The sequence below is a fragment of the Anomaloglossus baeobatrachus genome, chromosome 4 (assembly GCF_048569485.1).
Source record: "Anomaloglossus baeobatrachus isolate aAnoBae1 chromosome 4, aAnoBae1.hap1, whole genome shotgun sequence".
Classification (NCBI taxonomy): Eukaryota; Metazoa; Chordata; class Amphibia; order Anura; family Aromobatidae; genus Anomaloglossus; species Anomaloglossus baeobatrachus.
The window spans coordinates 21564097-21590475 of NC_134356.1; the positions used below are offsets into that span (position 1 = coordinate 21564097).

General features: G+C 47.4%; 2 protein-coding genes across 2 annotated transcripts in view; one reads left to right on the forward strand and one right to left on the reverse strand.

The window, feature by feature from the left end:
• Positions 1-2367: 2367 nt before the first annotated feature.
• STRA8 (stimulated by retinoic acid 8) lies at positions 2368-13387 on the forward strand. Its single transcript, XM_075342091.1, has 9 exons — positions 2368-2408; positions 4410-4599; positions 4695-4770; positions 6221-6308; positions 6582-6731; positions 7347-7632; positions 7711-7787; positions 12859-12961; positions 13078-13387. Exons 2-9 carry the CDS (start codon positions 4438-4440, stop codon positions 13153-13155), a joined length of 1020 nt encoding a protein of 339 aa, XP_075198206.1. The 5' UTR covers positions 2368-2408; positions 4410-4437; the 3' UTR covers positions 13156-13387.
• A 3225-nt stretch (positions 13388-16612) lies between these two features.
• Positions 16613-26379, reverse strand: part of LOC142301073 (solute carrier family 23 member 1-like) — a 35880-nt gene continuing 26113 nt past the window's right edge. The window contains exons 10-12 of the mRNA XM_075342092.1: positions 25474-25582; positions 19837-19932; positions 16613-17758 (exon numbers count right to left, since the gene is read on the reverse strand). Of these exons, the coding sequence (XP_075198207.1) occupies positions 17532-17758; positions 19837-19932; positions 25474-25582 (432 nt within the window). The 3' untranslated portion in view covers positions 16613-17531. The remainder of the gene's footprint in view (positions 17759-19836; positions 19933-25473; positions 25583-26379) is intronic.

The following is a 26379-nucleotide window of genomic DNA, read 5'->3' on the forward strand; positions in this document are numbered from 1 at the left end:
GGGAGGTGACTGCGCCCTCCTGTGTGTGGGGAGGTGACTGCGCCCTCCTGTGTGTGGGGAGGTGACTGCGCCCTCCTGTGTGTGGGGAGGTGACTGCGCCCTCCTGTGTGTGGGGAGGTGACTGCGCCCTCCTGTGTGTGGGGAGGTGACTGCGCTCTCCTGTGTGTGGGGAGGTGACTGCGCCCTCCTGTGTGTGTGGGGAGGTGACTGCGCCCTCCTGTGTGTGTGGGGAGGTGACTGCGCCCTCCTGTGTGTGTGGGGAGGTGACTGCGCCCTCCTGTGTGTGTGGGGAGGTGACTGCGCCCTCCTGTGTGTGTGGGGAGGTGACTGCGCCCTCCTGTGTGTGTGGGGAGGTGACTGCGCCCTCCTGTGTGTGGGGAGGTGACTGCGCTCTCCTGTGTGTGGGGAGGTGACTGCGCTCTCCTGTGTGTGGGGAGGTGACTGCGCCCTCCTGTGTGTGTGGGGAGGTGACTGCGCCCTCCTGTGTGTGGGGAGGTGACTGCGCTCTCCTGTGTGTGGGGAGGTGACTGCGCTCTCCTGTGTGTGGGGAGGTGACTGCGCCCTCCTGTGTGTGTGGGGAGGTGACTGCGCCCTCCTGTGTGTGTGGGGAGGTGACTGCGCCCTCCTGTGTGTGTGGGGAGGTGACTGCGCCCTCCTGTGTGTGTGGGGAGGTGACTGCGCCCTCCTGTGTGTGTGGGGAGGTGACTGCGCCCTCCTGTGTGTGTGGGGAGGTGACTGCGCCCTCCTGTGTGTGTGGGGAGGTGACTGCGCCCTCCTGTGTGTGTGGGGAGGTGACTGCGCCCTCCTGTGTGTGTGGGGAGGTGACTGCGCCCTCCTGTGTGTGTGGGGAGGTGACTGCGCCCTCCTGTGTGTGGGGAGGTGACTGCGCTCTCCTGTGTGTGTGGGGAGGTGACTGCGCCCTCCTGTGTGTGGGGAGGTGACTGCGCTCTCCTGTGTGTGTGGGGAGGTGACTGCGCCCTCCTGTGTGTGGGGAGGTGACTGCGCTCTCCTGTGTGTGGGGAGGTGACTGCGCTCTCCTGTGTGTGTGGGGAGGTGACTGCGCCCTCCTGTGTGTGGGGAGGTGACTGCGCCCTCCTGTGTGTGGGGAAGTGACTGCGCCCTCCTGTGTGTGTGGGGAGGTGACTGCGCTCTCCTGTGTGTGTGGGGAGGTGACTGCGCTCTCCTATGTGTGGGGAGGTGACTGCGCTCTCCTGTGTGTGTGGGGAGGTGACTGCGCCCTCCTGTGTGTGGGGAGGTGACTGCGCCCTCCTGTGTGTGTGGGGAGGTGACTGCGCCCTCCTGTGTGTGTGGGGAGGTGACTGCGCCCTCCTGTGTGTGGGGAGGTGACTGCGCCCTCCTGTGTGTGGGGAGGTGACTGCGCCCTCCTGTGTGTGGGGAGGTGACTGCGCCCTCCTGTGTGTGGGGAGGTGACTGCGCCCTCCTGTGTGTGGGGAGGTGACTGCGCTCTCCTGTGTGTGGGGAGGTGACTGCGCCCTCCTGTGTGTGTGGGGAGGTGACTGCGCCCTCCTGTGTGTGTGGGGAGGTGACTGCGCCCTCCTGTGTGTGTGGGGAGGTGACTGCGCCCTCCTGTGTGTGTGGGGAGGTGACTGCGCCCTCCTGTGTGTGTGGGGAGGTGACTGCGCCCTCCTGTGTGTGTGGGGAGGTGACTGCGCCCTCCTGTGTGTGGGGAGGTGACTGCGCTCTCCTGTGTGTGGGGAGGTGACTGCGCTCTCCTGTGTGTGGGGAGGTGACTGCGCCCTCCTGTGTGTGTGGGGAGGTGACTGCGCCCTCCTGTGTGTGGGGAGGTGACTGCGCTCTCCTGTGTGTGGGGAGGTGACTGCGCTCTCCTGTGTGTGGGGAGGTGACTGCGCCCTCCTGTGTGTGTGGGGAGGTGACTGCGCCCTCCTGTGTGTGTGGGGAGGTGACTGCGCCCTCCTGTGTGTGTGGGGAGGTGACTGCGCCCTCCTGTGTGTGTGGGGAGGTGACTGCGCCCTCCTGTGTGTGTGGGGAGGTGACTGCGCCCTCCTGTGTGTGTGGGGAGGTGACTGCGCCCTCCTGTGTGTGTGGGGAGGTGACTGCGCTCTCCTATGTGTGGGGAGGGGGCTCCTATTGTTTTACTTCATAACTGAGCCAATGTCTTGTGTCCAGTCACGTGCGCACGTTCTCCCGCCTTTTTTCCCCTCCTCTTTAGAATTCTGCCCTTCTGGCCTCCGCAGTACGTGATACATTTAGCCTTTCCTCTCATCTGATTGGTTCCTGAGAACGCCGGTAGGGTTCTACTTCCTTCTGATTGGTTAGTGTGTTGCTCCCCGGAGCTGGAAGCTAACGTGATTGGCCGCCGTTACAGCAGCTGCTGGCGTCAGCTGTGGATGGATTTCCGCGGGTCGGGTAGTCAGAAGAACACCCCGGTGAGGCGGGCAGGTCCTAGTGCAGTCAGCTGTGGTGAGGCCCCGCCATGTCACCCCGATGTGCGGGCCCTGGGCTGTCAGGAATATCCCTTTATTTAGGGGTACACTCTTATGAAAGTATCCTTAAAGGGGAAGCTCCCCAGGCTCAGGAGAGTGGGGACCTGAAGTGTTATCAGTTTCCCATAAAACATGGAGAAACAACAAGCACAGGAAGTAGGGACCTTAACCCCTCAGAGCACAGCAATTTTTTTTAATTTTTTTTTTTATTTTCAAACCAACAGAGACAGACTTTTTTTCAGAATTTTATTTTTAATTTTCTTAAGGATTTTATTCCAGTTTTTTTTGTTTTTTGAGGGGGACTAGGGGTTTTGAAAAAAACGAAAATCTTTTTTTTTGTTTTCTCAAACCACCAATAAAGACGCAGAATTTTTTTTTCTTTGCATTTTTTTTTTCAGATTTTTTTTGTTTATTATTATTTTATTTTTTGAGATAAGGAATTTTGAACAAAAACAAAACAACTTTTTTTTATTCCCAAACCACCGACAAAAAGGCAGAATTTTTTTGTTTGCGTTTTTTTCAGAATTTTTTAAATAATTTTATTTTTTGAGAGGGAGATAAGGAATTTTAAAAAAAAAACAAACACTTTCTTTTTTATTTTTCAAACCACCAACAAAAAGGCCGAATTTGTTTTTGTTTGCATTATTTTCAGAATTTATTTATAATTTATTTAGGGGGATAAGGAATTTTGAAAAAAAATATATATATTTTTTTCAAATTACTGACAAAGGCAGACATTTTTTTGTTAGCATTTTTTTAGAATTGTTTTATTGTTATTAATGATATTATTATTTTATTTTTTCAGAGGGGGATAAGGGGTTTTGAGAAAAAAACATTTTTTTTTAAAACCACCGACAAAGAAACAGATTTTTTTTTTTTTTCATTTTTTTTTTTCCAGAATTTTATTTTTATTTATATATTTTATTTTCTTCTGGATTTTTTTTATTTTTTTGGGGGGGTATAAGGGGTTTTGAAAAAAAAAAACCAGACATTTTTCTCGTGGGTTTTTTTCTTTTTTTTCTTCAAGGTTGCTTCTCTTTAGACTTTTATTTTTTAATTTTTCATCTGTAGAGATGACATTTTTTTACTAGTGTAATGTTTAGGGTAAGTTTGATTTTTATTTTTTTTTATTTTGGTTTTGGAAATGAATATTTTTTTTTGGGGGTGGGGGGGGTTAAGTGTTTAAAAAAAAAAAACAATTGTCTTTTTCCACTTCCATTCTGCTTCCCCTTGTGTAGACATTTTATGGGGTTTTTTTTTCGTCTGTGGAGGCGACATTTTTATCTGGTGTAATTTTTGGGGTAAACAACTTTTTATATTATTTTTTATTTTATTATTTGTTTTTTGCTTTAGGAAAATTGGCATAAATTATATAAAATAAAAAAAAACCTACCAATTCTGGCTTCTATTTTTTTTCCCATTTTCTTTTTCTTGTGTGGGTGAATTACTGTCATCATGTTATCCATGGAGTTGTTGAGAGTACTGAACTGAAAATTCAATTTTTTTACTGTTTTATTAGTTTTTTTTTTCTATAATATTTGTGTCTTGCAAGAGGCATAATATAGTATAGGTGTCAGTTACGGTGGCAGATATAGTCATTATTAGGTCCCCAATGGCCAAAGCGACGATCCGCACCCTGATGGGGGAATATTTTGATACAGAGGATACTTTTCCACCGTTCAACCGCTTAGATGCTGCGGTTGGCATTCACAGCAGCATCTTCAGGGGTTAAATTGCCAGAATTGGGGTTATTTCAGATCCTGGCCGGTGAAGCAGGATTGCAGCTCTAACATATGCCGTATATGTGTTTCACTAAGGGGTTAAAGGAATGCTCTTAATAAATAAACTGTGATGCTGACTAAGGGGGTGGGGCATGACAAGCTCCGCCCCTTCAGGAGGAAATGGAAGGCGGTATACTATGCTGTGTGTTACCATTTCATGAAGGCATACATGAGGAACGTTCAGAGCCCGTATGGACGCGGCCGGTGAAGGAAGCAGCAAAAAGGGGCTAGACGGCAGCAAGAAACCAGCGAGGAAGCGGAAAGCGAGAACCCAGAGCTCCGCCTCCGTCCCGCAGCTCATCCAGAAACTGCGGGAAACCGTGTTTCCTGAACCTGATACACCAGCCACCAAGGTAGGGGGCTCATATTCCACGCCCACCAGCGCTTTCTGACCCCTTCCCCTCCGAAACGGTGACGTGTCACCTTATTAATATTTCTCGTAATCCAGAAAGAGGTTCTGCAGCAGGCGAAATTCTACATCCTGCAGCTGGAGAACACTCTGGACACTCTGCTGAAAATGAAAGGTGAGCGAGCGTATAATAGAAAAAATAAAGCAAAAAAAAAAATTTAAAAAAAAAAAAGATCTGGGGCACCAAAAAAGTGAAAAATAATAAAAATGACAGTTTTTAAAATATTTTTTAAAATTAATGGAAGAAGATAAAAATTGAAATCACCCACTGGAAAAGAAATAAAGAAAAAACAACCAAACAAAAATGTAGGTGCACAAATAAGTGAAAAATAAAATGAAACATAGTTCTAAAAAGTACAAAAAAAATTTGGAATCGTAAAAAAAAAAGAAATAAAGTAAAAAAATAAATAAAAATCAAACAAAGAAAGTGAAAAAATAGAGATAATTTTAGTTTTTAAAATATTTAAAAAATGGACAAATCTAAACTAGAAGAGGTGGGGCGGGGAGTTAATATTTGTAAATTAGTAGCTTATCAGAGCTATACTGTTTCGAGAGAATAATTATCGGTTATTGTTATTAAAATCTAATAAAAAGATTATTTAAAAAAAAAAATCAAAAAACAAAACAAACTAGAAATTGAAATTTTCCAAATTAAAAAGAAATAAAGAAAAAATAATCTAGGAGCAAAAAAAATGTGAAAAATAATAAAAATGGGAAAAAGTTTTAAAAAGACTTTAAAAATGAACAAATAAACTGAAACTTTAATTACCTGCTTGTAAAAAAAAAAAAAAAGTGAAAAATAAAAATGAAAACTATTTTAAAAATTAACCCAAAAAAATTGGATTCACCCGCTTTTCCATTTAAAAAGAAATAAAGTAAAAAACATAACACAAAAAAAAATCTAGGCACAAAAAAGTGAAAAATAATCATAAAAAGAAAACAAATCGTTTAAAAAAAATAAATAAAAATCTGTATATTGGAATTATTCACTTCGCACTTGAAAAGAAATAAGAAAAAAAACCCCAAACAAATAGCGATCTAGGGGCACAAAAAAAGTGAAAATAAAAATGATAAATAGTTCTAAAAATATTTTAAAAATGAACAAAAAAAGAAAAAATTGGAATCACCCACTTTGCACTTGAAAGGAAATAAAGTAAATAAAACAAACAACGATTTAGGGGCACAAAAAAGTGAAAAATAATAAAACTAATTTTAGTTTTAAAAATTGGCAAAACAATAAAAATTTTGAATGATCCACTTGAAAAGAAATAATGTACAATAAATGATCTAGGGGTACAAAAAAAGTGAAAAATAATTAAAAAAAAATTGTTTGAAAAATATATTTTTAAAAAATTATCAAAAATCTTAATTGGAAAAATAAATAAAGGAATATGGTATTTCCAAATAAAGGAAAAATAAATATAAATAAAATATAAAAAAGTTCTTCGTCTTTTCCCGGAAGAAGAGGAAAAAACGGAAAAAAAAAAAAATTAGATTAGATCTTAGATATGAAGGGTTAATATTCTGCTTGTATGGAGGCCGTGACCAGTTGTCTTGTCCCCCAGCTAAAATTCTGATGGAGGACAGCGCCCCCTGCACCCTGGAGGACGTCAGGGAGGAATACTTGCAGCTCATCAGTAACGAGGAGGAGGGGTGAGTCACAGACCGATCCTTCGGGGCTCTTCACCTTTTCACTTTCTTTACATTGAGCCCCTTTGAGCACCAATGTCAGGCGGACACAAGGCGACTTTTTTTTTTTTTAATGAACCTCCATTCTTGATGACAAAGGGGCATCTTTAATACATCTCATAGGACAAATAAACTGAAGGCCTCATTGAGTACAACACACTATTAAGTTTTTATTTTTGCCACTGAGTTTACTGTGTTTATATAAAAAATTTAAAAAAAAAATGTTTTCGATATTAGAGGCCCCCCTGCTGACCCTGTGGGACTCGGTGACGTGGACCCTGTGCTCCTGTACATGTGTCCAAGAGACCTCGATGAATCGGTGGAGGAACTGAAATTAGAAAATACTGCAGAGTCTTTATCCTCCCCAGATCTTATGGAATTTGAGAAGTAAGTATAATTTTTTATTATTATTATATACTATATTATACTCCAGAGCTGCACTCACTATTCTGGTGGTGTAGTCACTGTGCACATACATTACTGATCCTGCATTACCTCCTGTATTATACTCCAGAGTTGCGCTCACTATTCTGCTGGTGCAGTCACTGTGCACATGCATTACGTTGCTGTATTATAATCCAGAGCTGCGCTCACTATTCTGCTGGTGCAGTCACTGTGTACATACATTACATTACTGATCCTGTGTTACCTCCTGTATTATACTCCAGAGCTGCACTCACTATTCTGCTGGTGCAGTCACTGTACATACATTACATTACTGATCCTGAGTTACCTCCTGTATTATACTCCAGAGCTGCACTCACTATTCTGCTGGTGCAGTCACTGTGCACATACATTACATTGCTTTATTATACTCCAGAGCTGCACTCACTATTCTGCTGGTGCAGTCACTGGGTACATACATTACTGATCCTGAGTTACCTCCTGTATTATTCTCCAGAGCTGCACTCACTATTCTGCTGGTGCAGTCACTGTGCACATGCATTACATTGCTGTATTATACTCCAGAGCTGCACTCTCACATATATATTTCCCCTGCAGGTATCTCCGCTTCTACAAGCAGACGGTGGATTTGCTGGTGGAGGACAGTGTGGTGTCACCGCTGCAGGTCACTCATCCGGTGGTGTCTAAAGCCATCTCCAGTCTGTGGCAGGAGCTTCTGCAGAGCGGGAGGACCAGCAGTTACCAGAGCTGCTTGTCCCGGAGCGCGGCCTCCTGCTCCTTCTCGTCCCCCCCGGACGCTGGCGGCACCAGCGGGGGCATAAGAGACAGCGGTGCAGAGAGTCAGGAGGCCTCCAGCTCCTTCCTGTCCTCCACTCCTGAGGAGGTCAGTGATGGCAGTGGTCGGCTTCTCGGGGAGACTCCGCTCCCGGCACTCAGCATATTTTGCTTTCTCTCTTCTTAGATCCTTATAGAAGATGCTTTCGAATTGGCGGCCGGATTTCTAGATCAAAGTGGAAAGCAGACGATGTCCAGCCCAAGGTAAGACGCCGCAGATATGGAGGCGAAACCTCTGTACAGAGCAGCCGGCATCACTGCAGATATGGAGGCGAAACCTCTGTACAGAGCAGCCGGCATCACTGCAGATATGAAGGCAAAACCTCTATACAGAGCAGCCGGCATCACTGCAGATATGGAGGCAAGACGTCTGTACAGAGCAGCCGGCGTCACTGCAGATATGGAGGAGAAACCTCTGTACAGAGCAGCCGGCATCACTGCAGATATGGAGGCAAAACCTCTGTACAGAGCAGCCGGCGTCACTGCAGATATGGAGGAGAAACCTCTGTACAGAGCAGCCGGCATCACTGCAGATATGGAGGCAAAACCTCTGTACAGAGCAGCCGGCGTCACTGCAGATATGGAGGAGAAACCTCTGTACAGAGCAGCCGGCATCACTGCAGATATGGAGGCAAAACCTCTGTACAGAGCAGCCGGCGTCACTGCAGATATGGAGGAGAAACCTCTGTACAGAGCAGCCGGCATCACTGCAGATATGGAGGCAAAACCTCTGTACAGAGCAGCCGGCGTCACTGCAGATATGGAGGAGAAACCTCTGTACAGAGCAGCCGGCATCACTTCAGATATGGAGGCAAGACGTCTGTACAGAGCAGCCGGCATCACTGCAGATATGGAGGCAAAACCTCTGTACAGAGCAGCCGGCATCACTGCAGATATGAAGGCAGAACCTCTGTACAGAGCAGCCGGCATCACTGCAGATATGAAGGCAAAACCTCTGTACAGAGCAGCCGGCATCACTGCAGATATGAAGGCAGAACCTCTGTACAGAGCAGCCGGTGTCACTGCAGATATGGAGGGAGAACCTCTGTACAGAGCAGCCGGCATCACTGCAGATATGAAGGCAGAACCTCTGTACAGAGCAGCCGGCATCACTGCAGATATGGAGGCAAAACCTCTGTACAGAGCAGCCAGCATCACTACAGATATGGAGGCGAAACCTCTGTACAGAGCAGCTGGCGTCACTGCAGATATGGAGGAGAAACCTCTGTACAGAGCAGCCGGCGTCACTGCAGATATGGAGGCGAAACCTCTGTGCAGAGCAGCCGGCGTCACTGCAGATATGGAGGCGAAACCTCTGTACAGAGCAGCTGGCGTCACTGCAGATATGGAGGCAAAACCTCTGTACAGAGCAGCCGCCGTCACTGCAGATATGGAGGCGAAACCTCTGTACAGAGCAGCCGGCATCACTGCAGATATGGAGGAGAAACCTCTGTACAGAGCAGCCGGCATCACTGCAGATATGGAGGCAAAACCTCTGTACAGAGCAGCCGGCGTCACTGCAGATATGGAGGAGAAACCTCTGTACAGAGCAGCCGGCATCACTGCAGATATGGAGGCAAAACCTCTGTACAGAGCAGCCGGCGTCACTGCAGATATGGAGGAGAAACCTCTGTACAGAGCAGCCGGCATCACTGCAGATATGGAGGCAAAACCTCTGTACAGAGCAGCCGGCGTCACTGCAGATATGGAGGAGAAACCTCTGTACAGAGCAGCCGGCATCACTGCAGATATGGAGGCAAAACCTCTGTACAGAGCAGCCGGCGTCACTGCAGATATGGAGGAGAAACCTCTGTACAGAGCAGCCGGCATCACTTCAGATATGGAGGCGAAACGTCTGTACAGAGCAGCCGGCATCACTGCAGATATGGAGGCAAAACCTCTGTACAGAGCAGCCGGCATCACTGCAGATATGAAGGCAGAACCTCTGTACAGAGCAGCCGGCATCACTGCAGATATGAAGGCAAAACCTCTGTACAGAGCAGCCGGCGTCACTGCAGATATGGAGGGAGAACCTCTGTACAGAGCAGCCGGCATCACTGCAGATATGAAGGCAGAACCTCTGTACAGAGCAGCCGGCATCACTGCAGATATGAAGGCAAAACCTCTGTACAGAGCAGCCGGCATCACTGCAGATATGAAGGCAAAACCTCTGTACAGAGCAGCCGGTGTCACTGCAGATATGGAGGGAGAACCTCTGTACAGAGCAGCCGGCATCACTGCAGATATGAAGGCAGAACCTCTGTACAGAGCAGCCGGCATCACTGCAGATATGGAGGCGAAACCTCTGTACAGAGCAGCTGGCGTCACTGCAGATATGGAGGCAAAACCTCTGTACAGAGCAGCCGCCGTCACTGCAGATATGGAGGCGAAACCTCTGTACAGAGCAGCCGGCATCACTGCAGATATGGAGGCAAAACCTCTGTACAGAGCAGCTGCCATCACTGCAGATATGGAGGAGAAACCTCTGTACAGAGCAGCCGGCATCACTGCAGATATGGAGGCAAAACCTCTGTACAGAGCAGCCGGCGTCACTGCAGATATGGAGGAGAAACCTCTGTACAGAGCAGCCGGCATCACTGCAGATATGGAGGCAAAACCTCTGTACAGAGCAGCCGGCGTCACTGCAGATATGGAGGAGAAACCTCTGTACAGAGCAGCCGGCATCACTGCAGATATGGAGGCAAAACCTCTGTACAGAGCAGCCGGCGTCACTGCAGATATGGAGGAGAAACCTCTGTACAGAGCAGCCGGCATCACTGCAGATATGGAGGCAAAACCTCTGTACAGAGCAGCCGGCGTCACTGCAGATATGGAGGAGAAACCTCTGTACAGAGCAGCCGGCATCACTTCAGATATGGAGGCAAGACGTCTGTACAGAGCAGCCGGCATCACTGCAGATATGGAGGCAAAACCTCTGTACAGAGCAGCCGGCATCACTGCAGATATGAAGGCAGAACCTCTGTACAGAGCAGCCGGCATCACTGCAGATATGAAGGCAAAACCTCTGTACAGAGCAGCCGGCGTCACTGCAGATATGGAGGGAGAACCTCTGTACAGAGCAGCCGGCGTCACTGCAGATATGAAGGCAGAACCTCTGTACAGAGCAGCCGGCATCACTGCAGATATGAAGGCAAAACCTCTGTACAGAGCAGCCGGCATCACTGCAGATATGAAGGCAAAACCTCTGTACAGAGCAGCCGGCATCACTGCAGATATGAAGGCAAAACCTCTGTACAGAGCAGCCGGTGTCACTGCAGATATGGAGGAGAAACCTCTGTACAGAGCAGCCGGCATCACTGCAGATATGGAGGCAAAACCTCTGTACAGAGCAGCCGGCATCACTGCAGATATGAAGGCAAAACCTCTGTACAGAGCAGCCGGCATCACTGCAGATATGAAGGCAAAACCTCTGTACAGAGCAGCCGGTGTCACTGCAGATATGGAGGGAGAACCTCTGTACAGAGCAGCCGGCATCACTGCAGATATGAAGGCAGAACCTCTGTACAGAGCAGCCGGCATCACTGCAGATATGGAGGCAAAACCTCTGTACAGAGCAGCCAGCATCACTACAGATATGGAGGCAAAACCTCTGTACAGAGCAGCCGGCATCACTGCAGATATGGAGGCAAAACCTCTGTACAGAGCAGCTGGCGTCACTGCAGATATGGAGGAGAAACCTCTGTACAGAGCAGCCGGCGTCACTGCAGATATGGAGGCGAAACCTCTGTGCAGAGCAGCCGGCGTCACTGCAGATATGGAGGCGAAACCTCTGTACAGAGCAGCCGGCGTCACTGCAGATATGGAGGCAAAACCTCTGTACAGAGCAGCCGGCGTCACTGCACGGGGTCTGTACAGACCCTCCAGTCACACCCAGGGGTTATTCTTTCATTAACCCCTTAAAAAAGGTTTCTAAAAAATGTAAAAAAAACAAAAATTTAAATTCCTTCTTTTTCTCACTTAAAAAATGAACTCCAATATATCAAAATGTAAAAAATGCAATAACATTCATTATATGAGCCCTGAAAGGGTTATCATTAAAAAAAAACTACAATTTGCACCAGCAGAATAGTAAGTGCAGCTCTGGAGTATAATGCAGGAGGTAACTCAGGATCAGTAATGTAATGTATGTACACAGTGACTGCACCAGCAGAATAGTGAGTGCAGCTCTGGAGCATAATACAGGAGGTAACTCAGGATCAGTAATGTAATGTATATACACAGTGACTGCACCAGCAGAATAGTGAGTGCAGCTCTGGTGTATAATACAGGAGGTAACTCAGGATCAGTAATGTAATGTATGTACACAGTGACTGCACCAGCAGAATAGTGAGTGCAGCTCTGGAGTATAATACAGGAGGTAACTCAGGATCAGTAATGTAATGTATATACACAGTGACTGCAGCAGCAGAATAGTGAGTGCAGCTCTGGAGTATAATACAGGAGGTAACTCAGGATCAGTAATGTAATGTATATACACAGTGACTGCACCAGCAGAATAGTGAGTGCAGCTCTGGAGTATAATACAGGAGGTAACTCAGGATCAGTAATGTAATGTATATACACAGTGACTGCACCAGCAGAATAGTGAGTGCAGCTCTGGAGTATAACACAGGAGGTAACTCAGGATCAGTAATGTAATGTATGTACACAGTGACTGCACCAGCAGAATAGTGAGTGCAGCTCTGGAGCATAATACAGGAGGTAACTCAGGATCAGTAATGTAATGTATGTACACAGTGACTGCACCAGCAGAATAGTGAGTACAGCTCTGGAGTATAATACAGGAGGTAACTCAGGATCAGTAATGTAATGTATATACACAGTGACTGCACCAGCAGAATAGTGAGTGCAGCTCTGGAGTATAATACAGGAGGTAACTCAGGATCAGTAATGTAATGTATGTACACAGTGACTGCACCAGCAGAATAGTGAGTGCAGCTCTGGAGCATAATACAGGAGGTAACTCAGGATCAGTAATGTAATGTATGTACACAGTGACTGCACCAGCAGAATAGTGAGTACAGCTCTGGAGTATAATACAGGAGGTAACTCAGGATCAGTAATGTAATGTATATACACAGTGACTGCACCAGCAGAATAGTGAGTGCAGCTCTGGAGTATAATACAGGAGGTAACTCAGGATCAGTAATGTAATGTATGTACACAGTGACTGCACCAGCAGAATAGTGACTGCAGCTCTGGAGTATAATACAGGTGGTACCCTACGATACACTATTTCTTTGCTTCCCCGTAGTCCTACGTATGACGTTTCCCCATGGGAGATTCCTGAGGATGAGGAGCAGTTTCACCGATACATCTCCAATTTCTTGAGAAGCAAGTTCTCTTTGTGCACCCAGGTCAGTTTCTCCGCTCCTGTGGGGGGAGGGGGGGTGTCCGTGTGTCCGGGACTGTGGCGTGTAGAAGCCGTGTCCATGGCATGTCAGGAATATAACCTGTCCTCTCTATGATTAAGGCTCCGGCCCCGCAGTACGATTTCGAGTCGCTGATGCTGAGATGTACAGAAAACTTTGACGATTTTGACGACCTCTGAGGGACGGGCTCCGGCGGCAACAAGCTACTGTGGAAATAAAAGATTTAAAAGGACATAATCCGGTCACATGACCTCCGACAACCGTCCGTCAGATACGTCCTTAGTTGTCAGTTAGAGTATTTATTATTACTATTATTATTATTATTATTATTAAAAATGGGAAATTTTGGGTGGGTTTATGCGAAAAAAGTTCCAAGAAACATATTTATAGAAAGTTTATAAAAGTTTATATTTGTTGCAATGTTATTAAAGTTAAGTATTTTAATCTCTTCTACCTCTTAAAAAAATTCTTGTAAGGTTTTTTTGTTTGTGGTGTTTTTTTTTGTTTTTGTTTTTTGGCCACTTTTTGGGAAATATGGATGAGGATGACTACCTTCTTGACTGTTGTTATAGCCCCCATCTTTCACTGCTTTTCCGGACTACTGAATTACAATGTCTAGTTCGGAGGATTTGATATTCCAGCATCCGAAAAATCTACCTTTTGTGGCTCCTTTTAAAGCCCCCATTGAGTACGTGGCTCTACCTTCCACAATATTTTCTCTTCCCCCCTTTGATTTGACTGCGGCACTAGGTAAATCAGACTTTCAGAGTCTGGAAAAGCTGGGTACAAAGGCCATATCAGTCATTCAGCTTTTCAAAAAACTATAAAAAAAAAATAATTTTTGAAATGACTTTTAAGATTTGATATTTTTCATGTTGTCTTATTTGATCTGTTTGTTAAATTGTTATAATAAAACTTATTTATTGAATAAATTTGGTGAGATTTTATTTTCCTCCTAAAATAAGACTTGGCTGCACTGAGGAAAAAAACGTTCCATTTTGGTAAATTTGTGCATTTGCGCCAAAACCAGGAGAAAAAAAAAAATTGCAATTTTGATAAAGAATTAAGTTTAGTATTTTTCGTTTTATAAGACGCACTTTTCCTCCCAAAAATTTGGGAGCAAAATGAGGGGTGCATTTTATAATGTGAATGTAGCTTATCAGAAGGTGGAGAATGGGCACTGTGCTGGCTGTGGTGGGGCTGTGTGGAGCAGGGAGGTGCGGCGGATGAGATGCTCTGTCGGCGGGGCGATGCTGGCTGCGGTGGGGGCTTTGTGGAGCAGGGAGGTGTGGCGGATGGGATGATGCTCTGTTGGCGGTGCGGGGCTGTGTGAAGCAGGGCAGTGCAGCAGGTGAGATGTTCTGTCAGCGGTGCGGGGCTGTGTTGACTGCGGTGGAGCAGGGCGCTGCAGCGGATGAGATGCTCTGTTGGCTGTGCTGGCTGCGGCAGGGGCTGTGTGGAGCAGGGAGGTGTGGCAGATAAGATGCTCTGTCGGCGGGGTGATGCTGGCTGCGGTGGGGGCTGTGTGGAGCAGGGAGGTGTGGCGGATGAGATGCTCTGTTGGTGGGGCTGTGCTGGCTGTGGTAAGGGCTGTGTAGAGCAGGGCGCTGCGGCCGATGAGATGCTCTGTTGGCGGGGCTGTGCTGGCTGCGGTGGGGACTGTATGAAGCAGGGTGGTGCACTAGGTGAGATGCTCTGTCGGCGGTGCGGGGCTGTGGTGGGGGCTTTGTGGAGCAGGGCGATGCAGTGGGTGAGATGCTCTGTTGGCGGTGCGGGGCTGTGTGAAGCAGGGCGCTGCGGCCAATGAGATGCTCTGTTAGCGGGGCTGTACTGGCTGCGGTGGGGACTGTATGAAGCAGGGTGGTGCACTAGGTGAGATGCTCTGTTGGCGGGGCTGTGCTGGCTGCGGTGGGGACTGTATGAAGCAGGGTGGTGCACTAGGTGAGATGCTCTGTTGGCAGGGCTGTGCTGGCTGCGGTGGGGACTGTATGAAGCAGGGTGGTGCACTAGGTGAGATGCTCTGTTGGCGGGGCTGTGCTGGCTGCGGTGGGGACTGTATGAAGCAGGGTGGTGCACTAGGTGAGATGCTCTGTTGGCGAGGCTGTGCTGGCTGCGGTGGGGACTGTATGAAGCAGGGTGGTGCACTAGGTGAGATGCTCTGTTGGCAGGGCTGTGCTGGCTGCGGTGGGGACTGTATGAAGCAGGGTGGTGCACTAGGTGAGATGCTCTGTTGGCGGGGCTGTGCTGGCTGCGGTGGGGACTGTATGAAGCAGGGTGGTGCACTAGGTGAGATGCTCTGTTGGCAGGGCTGTGCTGGCTGCGGTGGGGACTGTATGAAGCAGGGTGGTGCACTAGGTGAGATGCTCTGTTGGCGAGGCTGTGCTGGCTGCGGTGGGGACTGTATGAAGCAGGGTGGTGCACTAGGTGAGATGCTCTGTTGGCAGGGCTGTGCTGGCTGCGGTGGGGACTGTATGAAGCAGGGTGGTGCACTAGGTGAGATGCTCTGTTGGCGGGGCTGTGCTGGCTGCGGTGGGGACTGTATGAAGCAGGGTGGTGCACTAGGTGAGATGCTCTGTTGGCAGGGCTGTGCTGGCTGCGGTGGGGACTGTATGAAGCAGGGTGGTGCACTAGGTGAGATGCTCTGTTGGCAGGGCTGTGCTGGCTGCGGTGGGGACTGTATGAAGCAGGGTGGTGCACTAGGTGAGATGCTCTGTTGGCGGGGCTGTGCTGGCTGCGGTGGGGACTGTATGAAGCAGGGTGGTGCACTAGGTGAGATGCTCTGTTGGCGGTGCGGGGCTGTGTGAAGCAGGGCAGTGCAGCATGTGAGATGTTCTGTCAGCAGTGCGGGGCTGTGCTGGCTGTGGTGGGGGCTGTGTGGAGCAGGGTGCTGCTCTGTCAGTGGGGTGCAAATAATGGCGCCCAGAGTTTGGTGCGTGCCCTGATGGAGCTCTCTGCTCAAGATCTCCAGCCCATTGATCTCCCAGCAGCGGACTTAAGGAAAATAGCGCTCGTCTGGAGGTGACTCATGCGCAGCTCAACTTGTCATTGAGCCGAGAGGTCAATCTGCGCACGCGCCGACTCCGGGCGCCATTTCTTTGAAGCCCGCACCGCTGACAGAGCATCTGTGACACCCACCACCCACCGCACTTCCCTGCTCCACACAAACAGCACAGCCTCTGCTGCCAGCACATCCCCCACCGCTGTCAGAAAAGCCCCGCACCGCCGACAGAGCATCTGGGACACCCATTGCACCGCCCTCCTCCACACTACCACCACCAGAGCCAGCACAGCCCCCACCGCAGCCTTCTCAGCATGGCGCTACTCCAGCACCACCCCTGCCTAATGACTCCGCTCCACCACCGCTGCCGCCCTCCGGTAAGACACCACCGGAATATAACACTGCCCCCCCCCCCTTTTTTTTTTTTTTAGTACCTTTTTTTTATCTCTAAATTTGGGGGGCGTCTTATAAAACGAAAAATACGGTAGATTACAGGAAGACGTGAGCCATCGGAATGGACAGATGCGGCTAAACTTTGGCATCCCTCCCTTTTGCCATAGCATCCTTTAAGACGTGAATGACTCTCAGATCTTGGACTGTGAAAAAGTCAAGAAATCTGTATTAAAAACTGTTACACTTGAAGTTTTTTTTCGGGCCTGCTTTCCAGTACATCATATGATAAAATGGATGGTGTCATTCAAAAGTACAATTCTTCCAGGAAAATAAAAAAAAAGCTTCATAAAACTATGTTGATACAGTTATGGCTCTTTTAATAGAAGGGGAGGAAAAATCGAAAGTTCAAAAAGACAGAAAATTGCCATGTCAGGAAGGGCATATAAGGACTTGGAGGCCTTTTACTGGTGACTTCAAAGAAACCCTAGGGTTTTGGAACCAAAGTCTTTCATTCAAGGACGGACTTTCTGGTCTAAACTACAAAACAACTTTCATTAATCTGGACAATAAAAATGGCAGAAGAGACTTTGATCTGGAGGTTTTTCCAGTAAAGATGGTTTAATAAACTCCTTACAAGAAGTGTTGTAATTACAGTTATCAAGATCATATGTAACGTGAAGAGAGATCATGGCTTTCGCATGGAAAAGAGTAGACAACGGTCGGTGACGAATCAAGAACGACTTTGGTTTTGCATTATCTGGATGTCTTCCGAGCTGTGGACCCGAGGCTCCTCCAGTGATTGGCATTTAGACATTTGCTGACGAATATGTCCTCCTTCGGTTTTCCTCGTAAAACGTCTGAGACATAAAAGAAAAGTTATGGAATTCACAAGTTATTTTGTTGTCATTCGCACCTCTACATGGAAACCTTCGATCTTAAAGGGGGTCTTCAGTGTAAACTACTCCTTGTAGGCCATTCTCTTGGAAGCGGAGACTCGGAGGTCCATCCCGTAGGGATCCCCTTTCGGTTAGAAGAGGAATTAGGTTTTTGAAAACCGTGATAAGACGTCCATCGCCATCCAATCTTTACAAAGCAATCCTCGAGTCATGGTGAAAGAGGTCCTGGACATACTCGCACTTTGTGTAAAAGGCTCCGTGATAATATTCAGTGGTTTGTTTCTATGAAGCTATTACGATGGTTGTTCTCCTGATCGACGAAGGACAGTTTTCTGGGTTTCGGACAGAATGGAATGTATTGGAGCCAAGAACAAGTGCAGAATTTTGTGCCGATGCCGAACGGAAGGTCATAGACGTCTTCAACGTCGCAGCATTTCTCATCAGCCTCTCCGTTGACCTCGTTCCATGCCGCTATTCCCCTTTCTTCTTTTGTGCCTATCAAGTCATAAACAAAAGGAGGATATTTCAGTCAACACTTCATTCTCAAGCCTCGTTTTTTACGTGAGGACTATCTGATTGATAATGCAGTTGGAGGGTCTAGATAAGAAGAAAAAGAACACCGAACTCCCTCATGAAAAGCTCTCAGATACGAGGAGCAGGTGGCATCTTGCTGTTAAATATCAGGAAAAACATTGGTAATGGCATGTAGAGAATGTTAGGAGAGGCTCTTTTGGCTCGATAGCACTTGTATAGCTGTCATAGAGAGGATGAGAGATGGAATTAAAATTTACTCGTAGGAGTCGCGGCACAGTCTACGATTCTAGAATTAGGTGATGGTGCAATCGGTCTCTTACCAAACTCTCCCCTTTCTCATTCTTTCCTGAATGCTTCAGCCAGGATCATATTTCTGTCCAACCACTACATTAATGCCACCATCTTGTGCCAGTGTCACGCTAGGTACAGGGAAGTACCAAGTGAATGGCGAAAGGGAAGGGAAAACCTGTGTCTAGGGTAGGGGAAGATGGTGACCCCTGACCAAGCCACCACTGGGCCCTGGCTTCCCTCAACACCCTAGATAGGTTCCGCACCTATGCACCGAGCTGGATACCTGACCCTGGCTGACCATAACATAGGTCCTAGGTAGGGAACGGATGGGATGAGTGCTTAGTCAACCTCACTAAACTCTAAAGAAGATACAGGAGGCAAGTAAACAAGTAACTTATCTCCATGTGACTCCAGGAGATAATCTGCAAACAACGACAAAGTTTCTGCAGGAGAATACAAGCCGACTGCTTGCACTGAAGACTTAAGAGTATTCGACTTATCACCAGCACAGAGTAACGGGAAAGGAGGGTATATAAAGACAGCAAGGGAAGAGCTGATGAAAAACAGCTGAAAGGGTGAGGAACTTTGCAGGATCCTAAAGGGAAAGGGCTGAAAACCACGCAGGAATAATCGTAGGTCAGGGAGCAGTTTGAGGTTATATAAAGACACCAATGAAAGAGATGATGAAAAACAGCTGAAAAGGTGAAGAACTCTGCAGGGTTCTAAAGGGAAAAGGATGAAAACTAAGCAGGAATAATAATAAGTCATGGAGCAGTTTTAGGTTATATAAAGACACCAATGGAAGAGCTGATGAAAAACAGCTGAAAGGGTGAGGAGCTGCGCAGGGTTCTAAAGGGAAAGGGATGAAAACCAAGCAGGAATAATAGTAGGTCAGGGAGCAGTTTGCGCACCTAAACGCTATGACCTTCTATAGCTGGACACCACAGGACTGTTTGTCACCGGTGAGACACCCATGACAGCCAGTCATTGAACTGGTTGTCCACTCCCTATGGAGTACACTATAAGCTTAACACTTTTATACACAAAGCTCTCCACCATCCGACACCGCCCTACATCTACTTCCTCTTCTGTCTACCACCCTATCATGCTCTTTGTTCCACTAATGACCCAAGAGTTCTATAATCCGAACCTCTCACTCCTGTCTCCAGAACTTCTCTCGTGCTGCGCCAATTCTCTGGAATGCACTACCCCAGAAAATCCACTCAGTTCCCAGCATCCACAGTTTTCTACAACTATTCCTTATTGATGGCTGGACCATAAACAGCAAGTATTTTTTTCTTGCCCCTCCCCAATTTCCTCAAAGCTTATCAGTTTGCAAGCAGGGTCTTGTCTTGGTATGTATTGTCTGCACATGTCCACCCTTATCGAAAAGTATTGCGGAATATGTTGGCACTATAGAAATTATTCTCTAAAGTTCCTTTAACTGTGGTTTTGATGCCAGAACGTTGCCATGGCCGTATGACAACACCGTCCTGGCATGTCGCCAATATGTTAATATTGTGTTGACAACCAACATCTTGGACTCTTGTTTTTTCACCGCCCGATATCTCCAATCGTTGTAAGGAGAAAAGAAGGAGAATATTTATGAAAGAAGAACCAAAAGTAGAATATGTATTAAAGGACAGAAGAAAACAGAATGAATCTCTCGGGGAGAGGTTGTCCATGTTCTACAGTAGATGGACCATCTTCTCTTCTGGAGATCATCTACCGTTGATGACCATAATTACCTGGTATAGTGTTGTCCAGGAAGAAACCTAGGGACCCGCCGACGAACATTCCTGTGGTCAACAGCACCAGGATGATTTGGTCTAGTTGAACAATACCTATAGAAATGGAAAATGTAAGAAATAATCCACAGAATCTATCAGACTCCACTTGACGTAAGAACGAAATGCCCGGGAACCTCAACAGAAGAGCAAAATAACAGCTCCATTCTGGATTAAATCAGTAGGATTTAATCCAATAACCCAAACCCAAAAATGTTATGGCACTAATACACCTAAGGTCAGATTCAGATTACGTCCATGATCTCAAATCCGGCTTTGTCAGGGTCTTCCACTTGATTTTCCGAAAGATGGGGTTTAGAGTTCAATTCCGAAACTGGATGAGATGAGACATTACGCTCCCTTTGCTCTTCTTTGCGAAAGTGTCTTTCTTTTTAGAAATACATAGTAACATAGTCTACCATGGAATTAAGACCATATTCCCAACAAAAAGTCACAAAGAAGGGCACTGACATGGGCTGAACCCGTAGCCAAGATGTCTTTTCAACCCCAGCCATACTTCAGCACTCAGGTCATCATGTTCTCAATGGAAAGAAAGGAGTACAACGCTGCCAGACACCAATGACGATGACTTACCCCCTGTAAGAACATAAGGATTGAGCATGTTGAAATCCAGCATGCTCAACCCTCCTTTCTTCTCAACCAGGCTGTTAGGAGGGAAGGGACAGCCCTATATACATTAAATCAAGAGTGAGGAAAGTGCGGCCCACAGGCCACACCTGGCCCTCTGACTGCTCCAGTTTGGCCTGCAGACCGAGACAGCCAAACGGCTGAAACCAGTTCCCCACGGGCTGCACCGTGCAATCCAGCGCCTGCCGCACGTGTCACATTATTACCACAAGCTGCATCTGTACCGCCCCCGTGGAAGCAGCTGAGCTGCTCGGATCCGGGTTCACTGTGGCTCGAGGATCTCCGGACCCGAGGGTCGTGCGGCAACTCAAATCAAAAGGGGGGAGTATTTACAGGGGAGTTATAGTTCGTGATGCCACCCGTGGTGTGTGGTAATTAGGAGTACCACCGCTGCTGTTGGGAGTATCCGGGGATGATGGAACGGGGCAGCAAGGTGTTGAAACCCTCCACGGGTAGGGGGATGCCCCGGGACTCGGTGAAAGGAGGGAAGTGCTGTGGGGATGAAGGGGTCACTCTCGTACTCAGTTCATAAGCAGACACCGGCAACCGGGTAAACCAAGTCTCTGGGTACCGCTGCCGCTGAGGGGAGCTCATCCGGGTCCCGTCCCCAAGTAGTGCTGCCTGGTGCTCCGTGACCTGCCTCCTGGCACTTGGTTTAGACTTCAACTTGATGGCCCGGTAGCTTGGAACTAGCCGGGGCCCACTCCCTACTATGGCTAAGTAAGGGAGCTTGCTCTCAGGGCTCACGCTTGGGATTTTCTGGACCGTTTTTGGTTGGAAAGTCTTATCCCCCTCGTTTCGCTAATGCCCCGATTCTGGAGCGGGTGGGAACGGATCGTGAAGGCTCCGTTCTCTTTTGGTGAATTGTTGGGTTGCTTGAAGCTACTCCCCGACCTAGAGTCCGTGTACCCTGTCGTGCCTTCGATCCCGGACCGGTGATAGGGCCAGGCTGCCGACCGTCCTCCTCGACGGGTCCGAGCACCTTGCCACGATCCCCTGCAACCGGGGATCCGACTCGTCTAGGCCCAGACCACCGTCTGCAACCTAGGCAGTTACTTTGGGAGTCCCACTCTCCACTTCCTCTGAGCTTCTCTCAGCTCGAGGGCTACTTCCAACCTCCTCCACTCACTGACTCTACTCGACTCCCTACACACCTCACCTCCCCTCCCTGATTCCCCGCCCAGGTGGGAAACTATTCCTCTCAAGCTGTCCACTGGTGTGTCTGGTGGGTGTGGTGCAGGATGTCTCTAGGATTTTGATTTGCTGATGGAGGCAACACCACTTAAGTAGGGACCCAGAACCAAGAGGGAGGCGGAATACTGCACGGAAGGGCAGCGTATGCAGTACCTTGTGACGACCTGATAGTCCAGGGGCGTCACAGATCCTTAGACAAATACATTGATGGAGGATGGAGCCGTCAGCTCCGTCTTCCACCAATCATGTGTTGGACTGACACATCATTGTGTCTGCACATCATATAGAGGTGTTGTGGTGGCTCATACTGAATATAGGGGGCTATGTGGGGGCTCATTCTGTTTACATGGAGATTGTTTGGGAACTCATACTGTGTATAAGGAAGATGTGTGGGGGCTCATACTGTGTATAAGGAGATTATTTGGGGGTTCACACTTTATATAGCGGCTCATGTTGTGTATAAGGAAGGTATGTGGCGTCTCATATTGGATTTTGGGAGACTATTTGAGGGTTCATACTGTCTATAGGGGCTATTTGGGGGCTCAATCTGTGTATAAGGAAGCTATGTGGGGGCTCATACTGTATGTACAGGGGCTATGTGGGGGCTCAAACTGTGCATAAGGAGATTATGTGAGGGCTCATAGCGTATTTAGTTGCTCATACTGTATGTAAGGAGACTATTTGGGGGCTCATTCTGTATACAGGGGGCTATGTGGGGCCTTATTCTGTGTATAAGAAGATTATTTGGGGGCTCATACTGTAAATAGGGGCAATGTGGGGGCTCAAACTGTATATTGGAGGTCTGTATAGGGGTGCATACTGCATATTGGGGCCTAATATTGTATATAGGGGCTATGTGAGGGCTCATACTGCAGTTAGGGGGCTATATCATAGTCGACTATGACTAAGGACTACCTGTCTGAAACGCGTAAAATGTATGTCATCATGTTTTTTGCACTCATTTCCTTTTAATGGATCTTCAGTAAACATTGGTTTTAAGAAATAATTTTTTGGATGTTGATGCTGGATGTAGATTCTTTTTCTTCTTGTGTATAAGGAATATATGTGGGGGCTCATAGTATATATAAAGAGGCTATGTGAGGGCTCATACTGTATACAGGGGGTTGTGTGGGACCTTATACTGTATTATGGGGCTGTGTGGGGGCTCATACTGTATATAGAGGGGCTCATACTGTATATAAGCGGGCTGTGTGGAACTGATGCTGTATGTATATATGGGGACTGTGTTGGTTCATACTGTATTCAGTGGCTTGTGGGGGCTCATACTGTATATAGGGAACGGTGTGGGGGCTCATACTGTGTATAGGGGGCTGTGTGGGGGCTCATACTGTATATAGGGGGCTGTGTAGGGGCTCATACTGTATACAGGGGGCTGTGTGGGAGCTCATACTGTATATAGAGCAGCTCATACTGTATATAAGCGGGCTGTGTAGAGCTGATGCTGTATATATGGGGCCTTTTTCAGTTTATACTTTATGTAGGGGTTGTGTGGGGGCTCATACTGTATATAGGGGGCTCATACTGTATATAAGCGGGCTGTGTAGGGTTGATTCTGTATATATAGTGTATGTAGAAGGCTGTGTGGGGGCTTATAAAATATATAGGGGGCTGTGTGTGGGCTCATAGGGGGTTCATACTGTATATAAGCGGGCTGTGTATGGGCAGATGCTGTATATATATGGGGCCTGTATGGGCTCATAGAGTATATAGGGGGCTATGTGGGGACTCATTCTGTATATAGAGGGCTCATACTGTATATTAGCGGGCTGTGTAGGGCTGCTGCTGTATATATAGTGCATGTGTGGGCTCATACTGTATGTAGGGGGCTGTGTGGGGGCTCATACTATATATAGAGGGGCTCATACTGTATATACTGTAAGTGGGCTGTGTGGAACTGATGCTGTGTACATGGGGCCTATGTTGGTTCATACTTTATTTAGGGGCCTGTGGGGGGCCCATACTGTACATAAATGGGCTGTGCATGGGCAGATGCTGTATATATAGTGCATGTGTGGGCTCATACTGTATGTAGGGGACTGTGTGGGGGCTCATGCTAAATATATAGGGGGCTCATACTGTATATAAGCGGACTGTGTGGGGTTGATGCTGTATATATGGGGCCTGTGTGGGCTCATACTTTATGTAGGGGCCTGTGTGGTGGCTTATTCTGTATATAGGGGCCTGTGTGGTGGCTTATTCTGTATATAGGGGCCTGTGTGGTGGCTTATTCTGTATATAGGGGCCTGTGTGGTGGCTTATTCTGTATATAGGGGCCTGTGTGGTGGCTTATTCTGTATATAGGGGCCTGTGTGGTGGCTTATTCTGTATATAGGGGCCTGTGTGGTGGCTTATTCTGTATATAAGGGCCTGTGTGGTGGCTTATTCTGTATATAGGGGCCTGTGTGGTGGCTTATTCTGTATATAGGGGCCTGTGTGGTGGCTTATTCTGTATATAAGGGCCTGTGTGGTGGCTTATTCTGTATATAGGGGCCTGTGTGGTGGCTTATTCTGTATATAGGGGCCTGTGTGGTGGCTTATTCTGTATATAGGGGCCTGTGTGGTGGCTTATTCTGTATATAGGGGCCTGTGTGGTGGCTTATTCTGTATATAGGGGCCTGTGTGGTGGCTTATTCTGTATATAGGGGCCTGTCTGGTGGCTTATTCTGTATATAGGGGCCTGTGTGGTGGCTTATTCTGTATATAGGGGCCTGTGTGGTGGCTTATTCTGTATATAGGGGCCTGTGTGGTGGCTTATTCTGTATATAGGGGCCTGTGTGGTGGCTTATTCTGTATATAGGGGCCTGTGTGGTGGCTTATTCTGTATATAAGGGCCTGTGTGGTGGCTTATTCTGTATATAGGGGCCTGTGTGGTGGCTTATTCTGTATATAGGGGCCTGTGTGGTGGCTTATTCTGTATATAAGGGCCTGTGTGGTGGCTTATTCTGTATATAGGGGCCTGTGTGGTGGCTTATTCTGTATATAGGGGCCTGTGTGGTGGCTTATTCTGTATATAGGGGCCTGTGTGGTGGCTTATTCTGTATATAGGGGCCTGTGTGGTGGCTTATTCTGTATATAAGGGCCTGTGTGGTGGCTTATTCTGTATATAGGGGCCTGTGTGGTGGCTTATTCTGTATATAGGGGCCTGTGTGGTGACTTATTCTGTATATAGGGGCCTGTGTGGTGGCTTATTCTGTATATAAGGGCCTGTGTGGTGGCTTATTCTGTATATAGGGGCCTGTGTGGTGGCTTATTCTGTATATAGGGGCCTGTGTGGTGGCTTATTCTGTATATAGGGGCCTGTGTGGTGGCTTATTCTGTATATAAGGGCCTGTGTGGTGGCTTATTCTGTATATAGGGGCCTGTGTGGTGGCTTATTCTGTATATAAGGGCCTGTGTGGGGTTGATGCTGTATATAGGGACCTGTGTGGGCTTATTCTGTATATAGGGGCCTGTGTGGTGGCTTATTCTGTATATAGGGGGCTGTCAGCATAACTCATTCTGCTCATTATTAAGTGATACAATTAATATCAATATAAAATATAATTAATATATTAATATTGAGCAAAATTAATTTCAGCCTATTGGTTTGGCCATCCAAAGCAGTCACGGTCTCTCATGTGGCCCCTCAGGGAAATTATTTGCCCACCCCTGCATTAAATGGTCAGTAGATCCTATCAATCCACTATTCATGGCCACCTTAAAAACAGATTGCGATTGTCGGCTTTTGCTTCTTACCCGTCTCGAGACGTTGTGCATTATTGTTCACCCAGTTTGGGATGGAAAGTCCACAGAATATTGAGAATCCAACAATGAATATGTTCCTGGAGGAATTCATGTCGGCGTACTGCAAGTATAAAACACAAAAAACTATTAATTACCAATGTTCAAAACATTAACTAAATATACGAGGTCAGAAATCTTCTACCGTTTAGTGTATACAGTTTCAAATGAAGACCTATGTGTTTCCACGGTGACAGACTACAAACCTTGTGCGTAGTCTGATTCTGCACTCGGGTATCTCAAAGACGGAGTAGACGGAGTAGACTAACAGAACTGCAGGATCGAACTCTATGACTTCCAGACTATTGGACAACTCTAGGACTATTTCCTGTAGATGACGCAACATTTGGTTTACCAGACCGTACACTAAAGATGCACCGCATTCCAAATTTTTTTGGACCCCTACTTTGATATCACCTTCACAATTCTTGCATGTGTTGAACATGTGAGTTTTCGGGTAGTTTCTGCTTGACTTTCTTTGCAGGATGTGAGATCTCTTGGTGGTGGATACTCCAAAGGTTCTCAATAGGGTTGAGGTCAGGGGAAGATGGTGGCCACACCATGAGTTTCTCTCCTTTTATGCCCATAGCAGCCAATGACTCAGCATGGGACGGCGCATTGTCAGCATGAAGATGATTTTGCTATAGATGGCACCGTTCTTCTTGTTGTACCATGGAAGAAAGTGGTCAATAAGAAACTCTATCTACTTTGCCGAGGTCAATATCACACCTTCAGTCACCCTACCTGCTCTTTCCCATGATTCTGGTCCAAAACATAACTCTACCACCTCTTTGCTGAGATTGCGACCCTTTTGGGACATGGTGGCCATCCACCAACCATCCACTACTCCGTCCATATGGA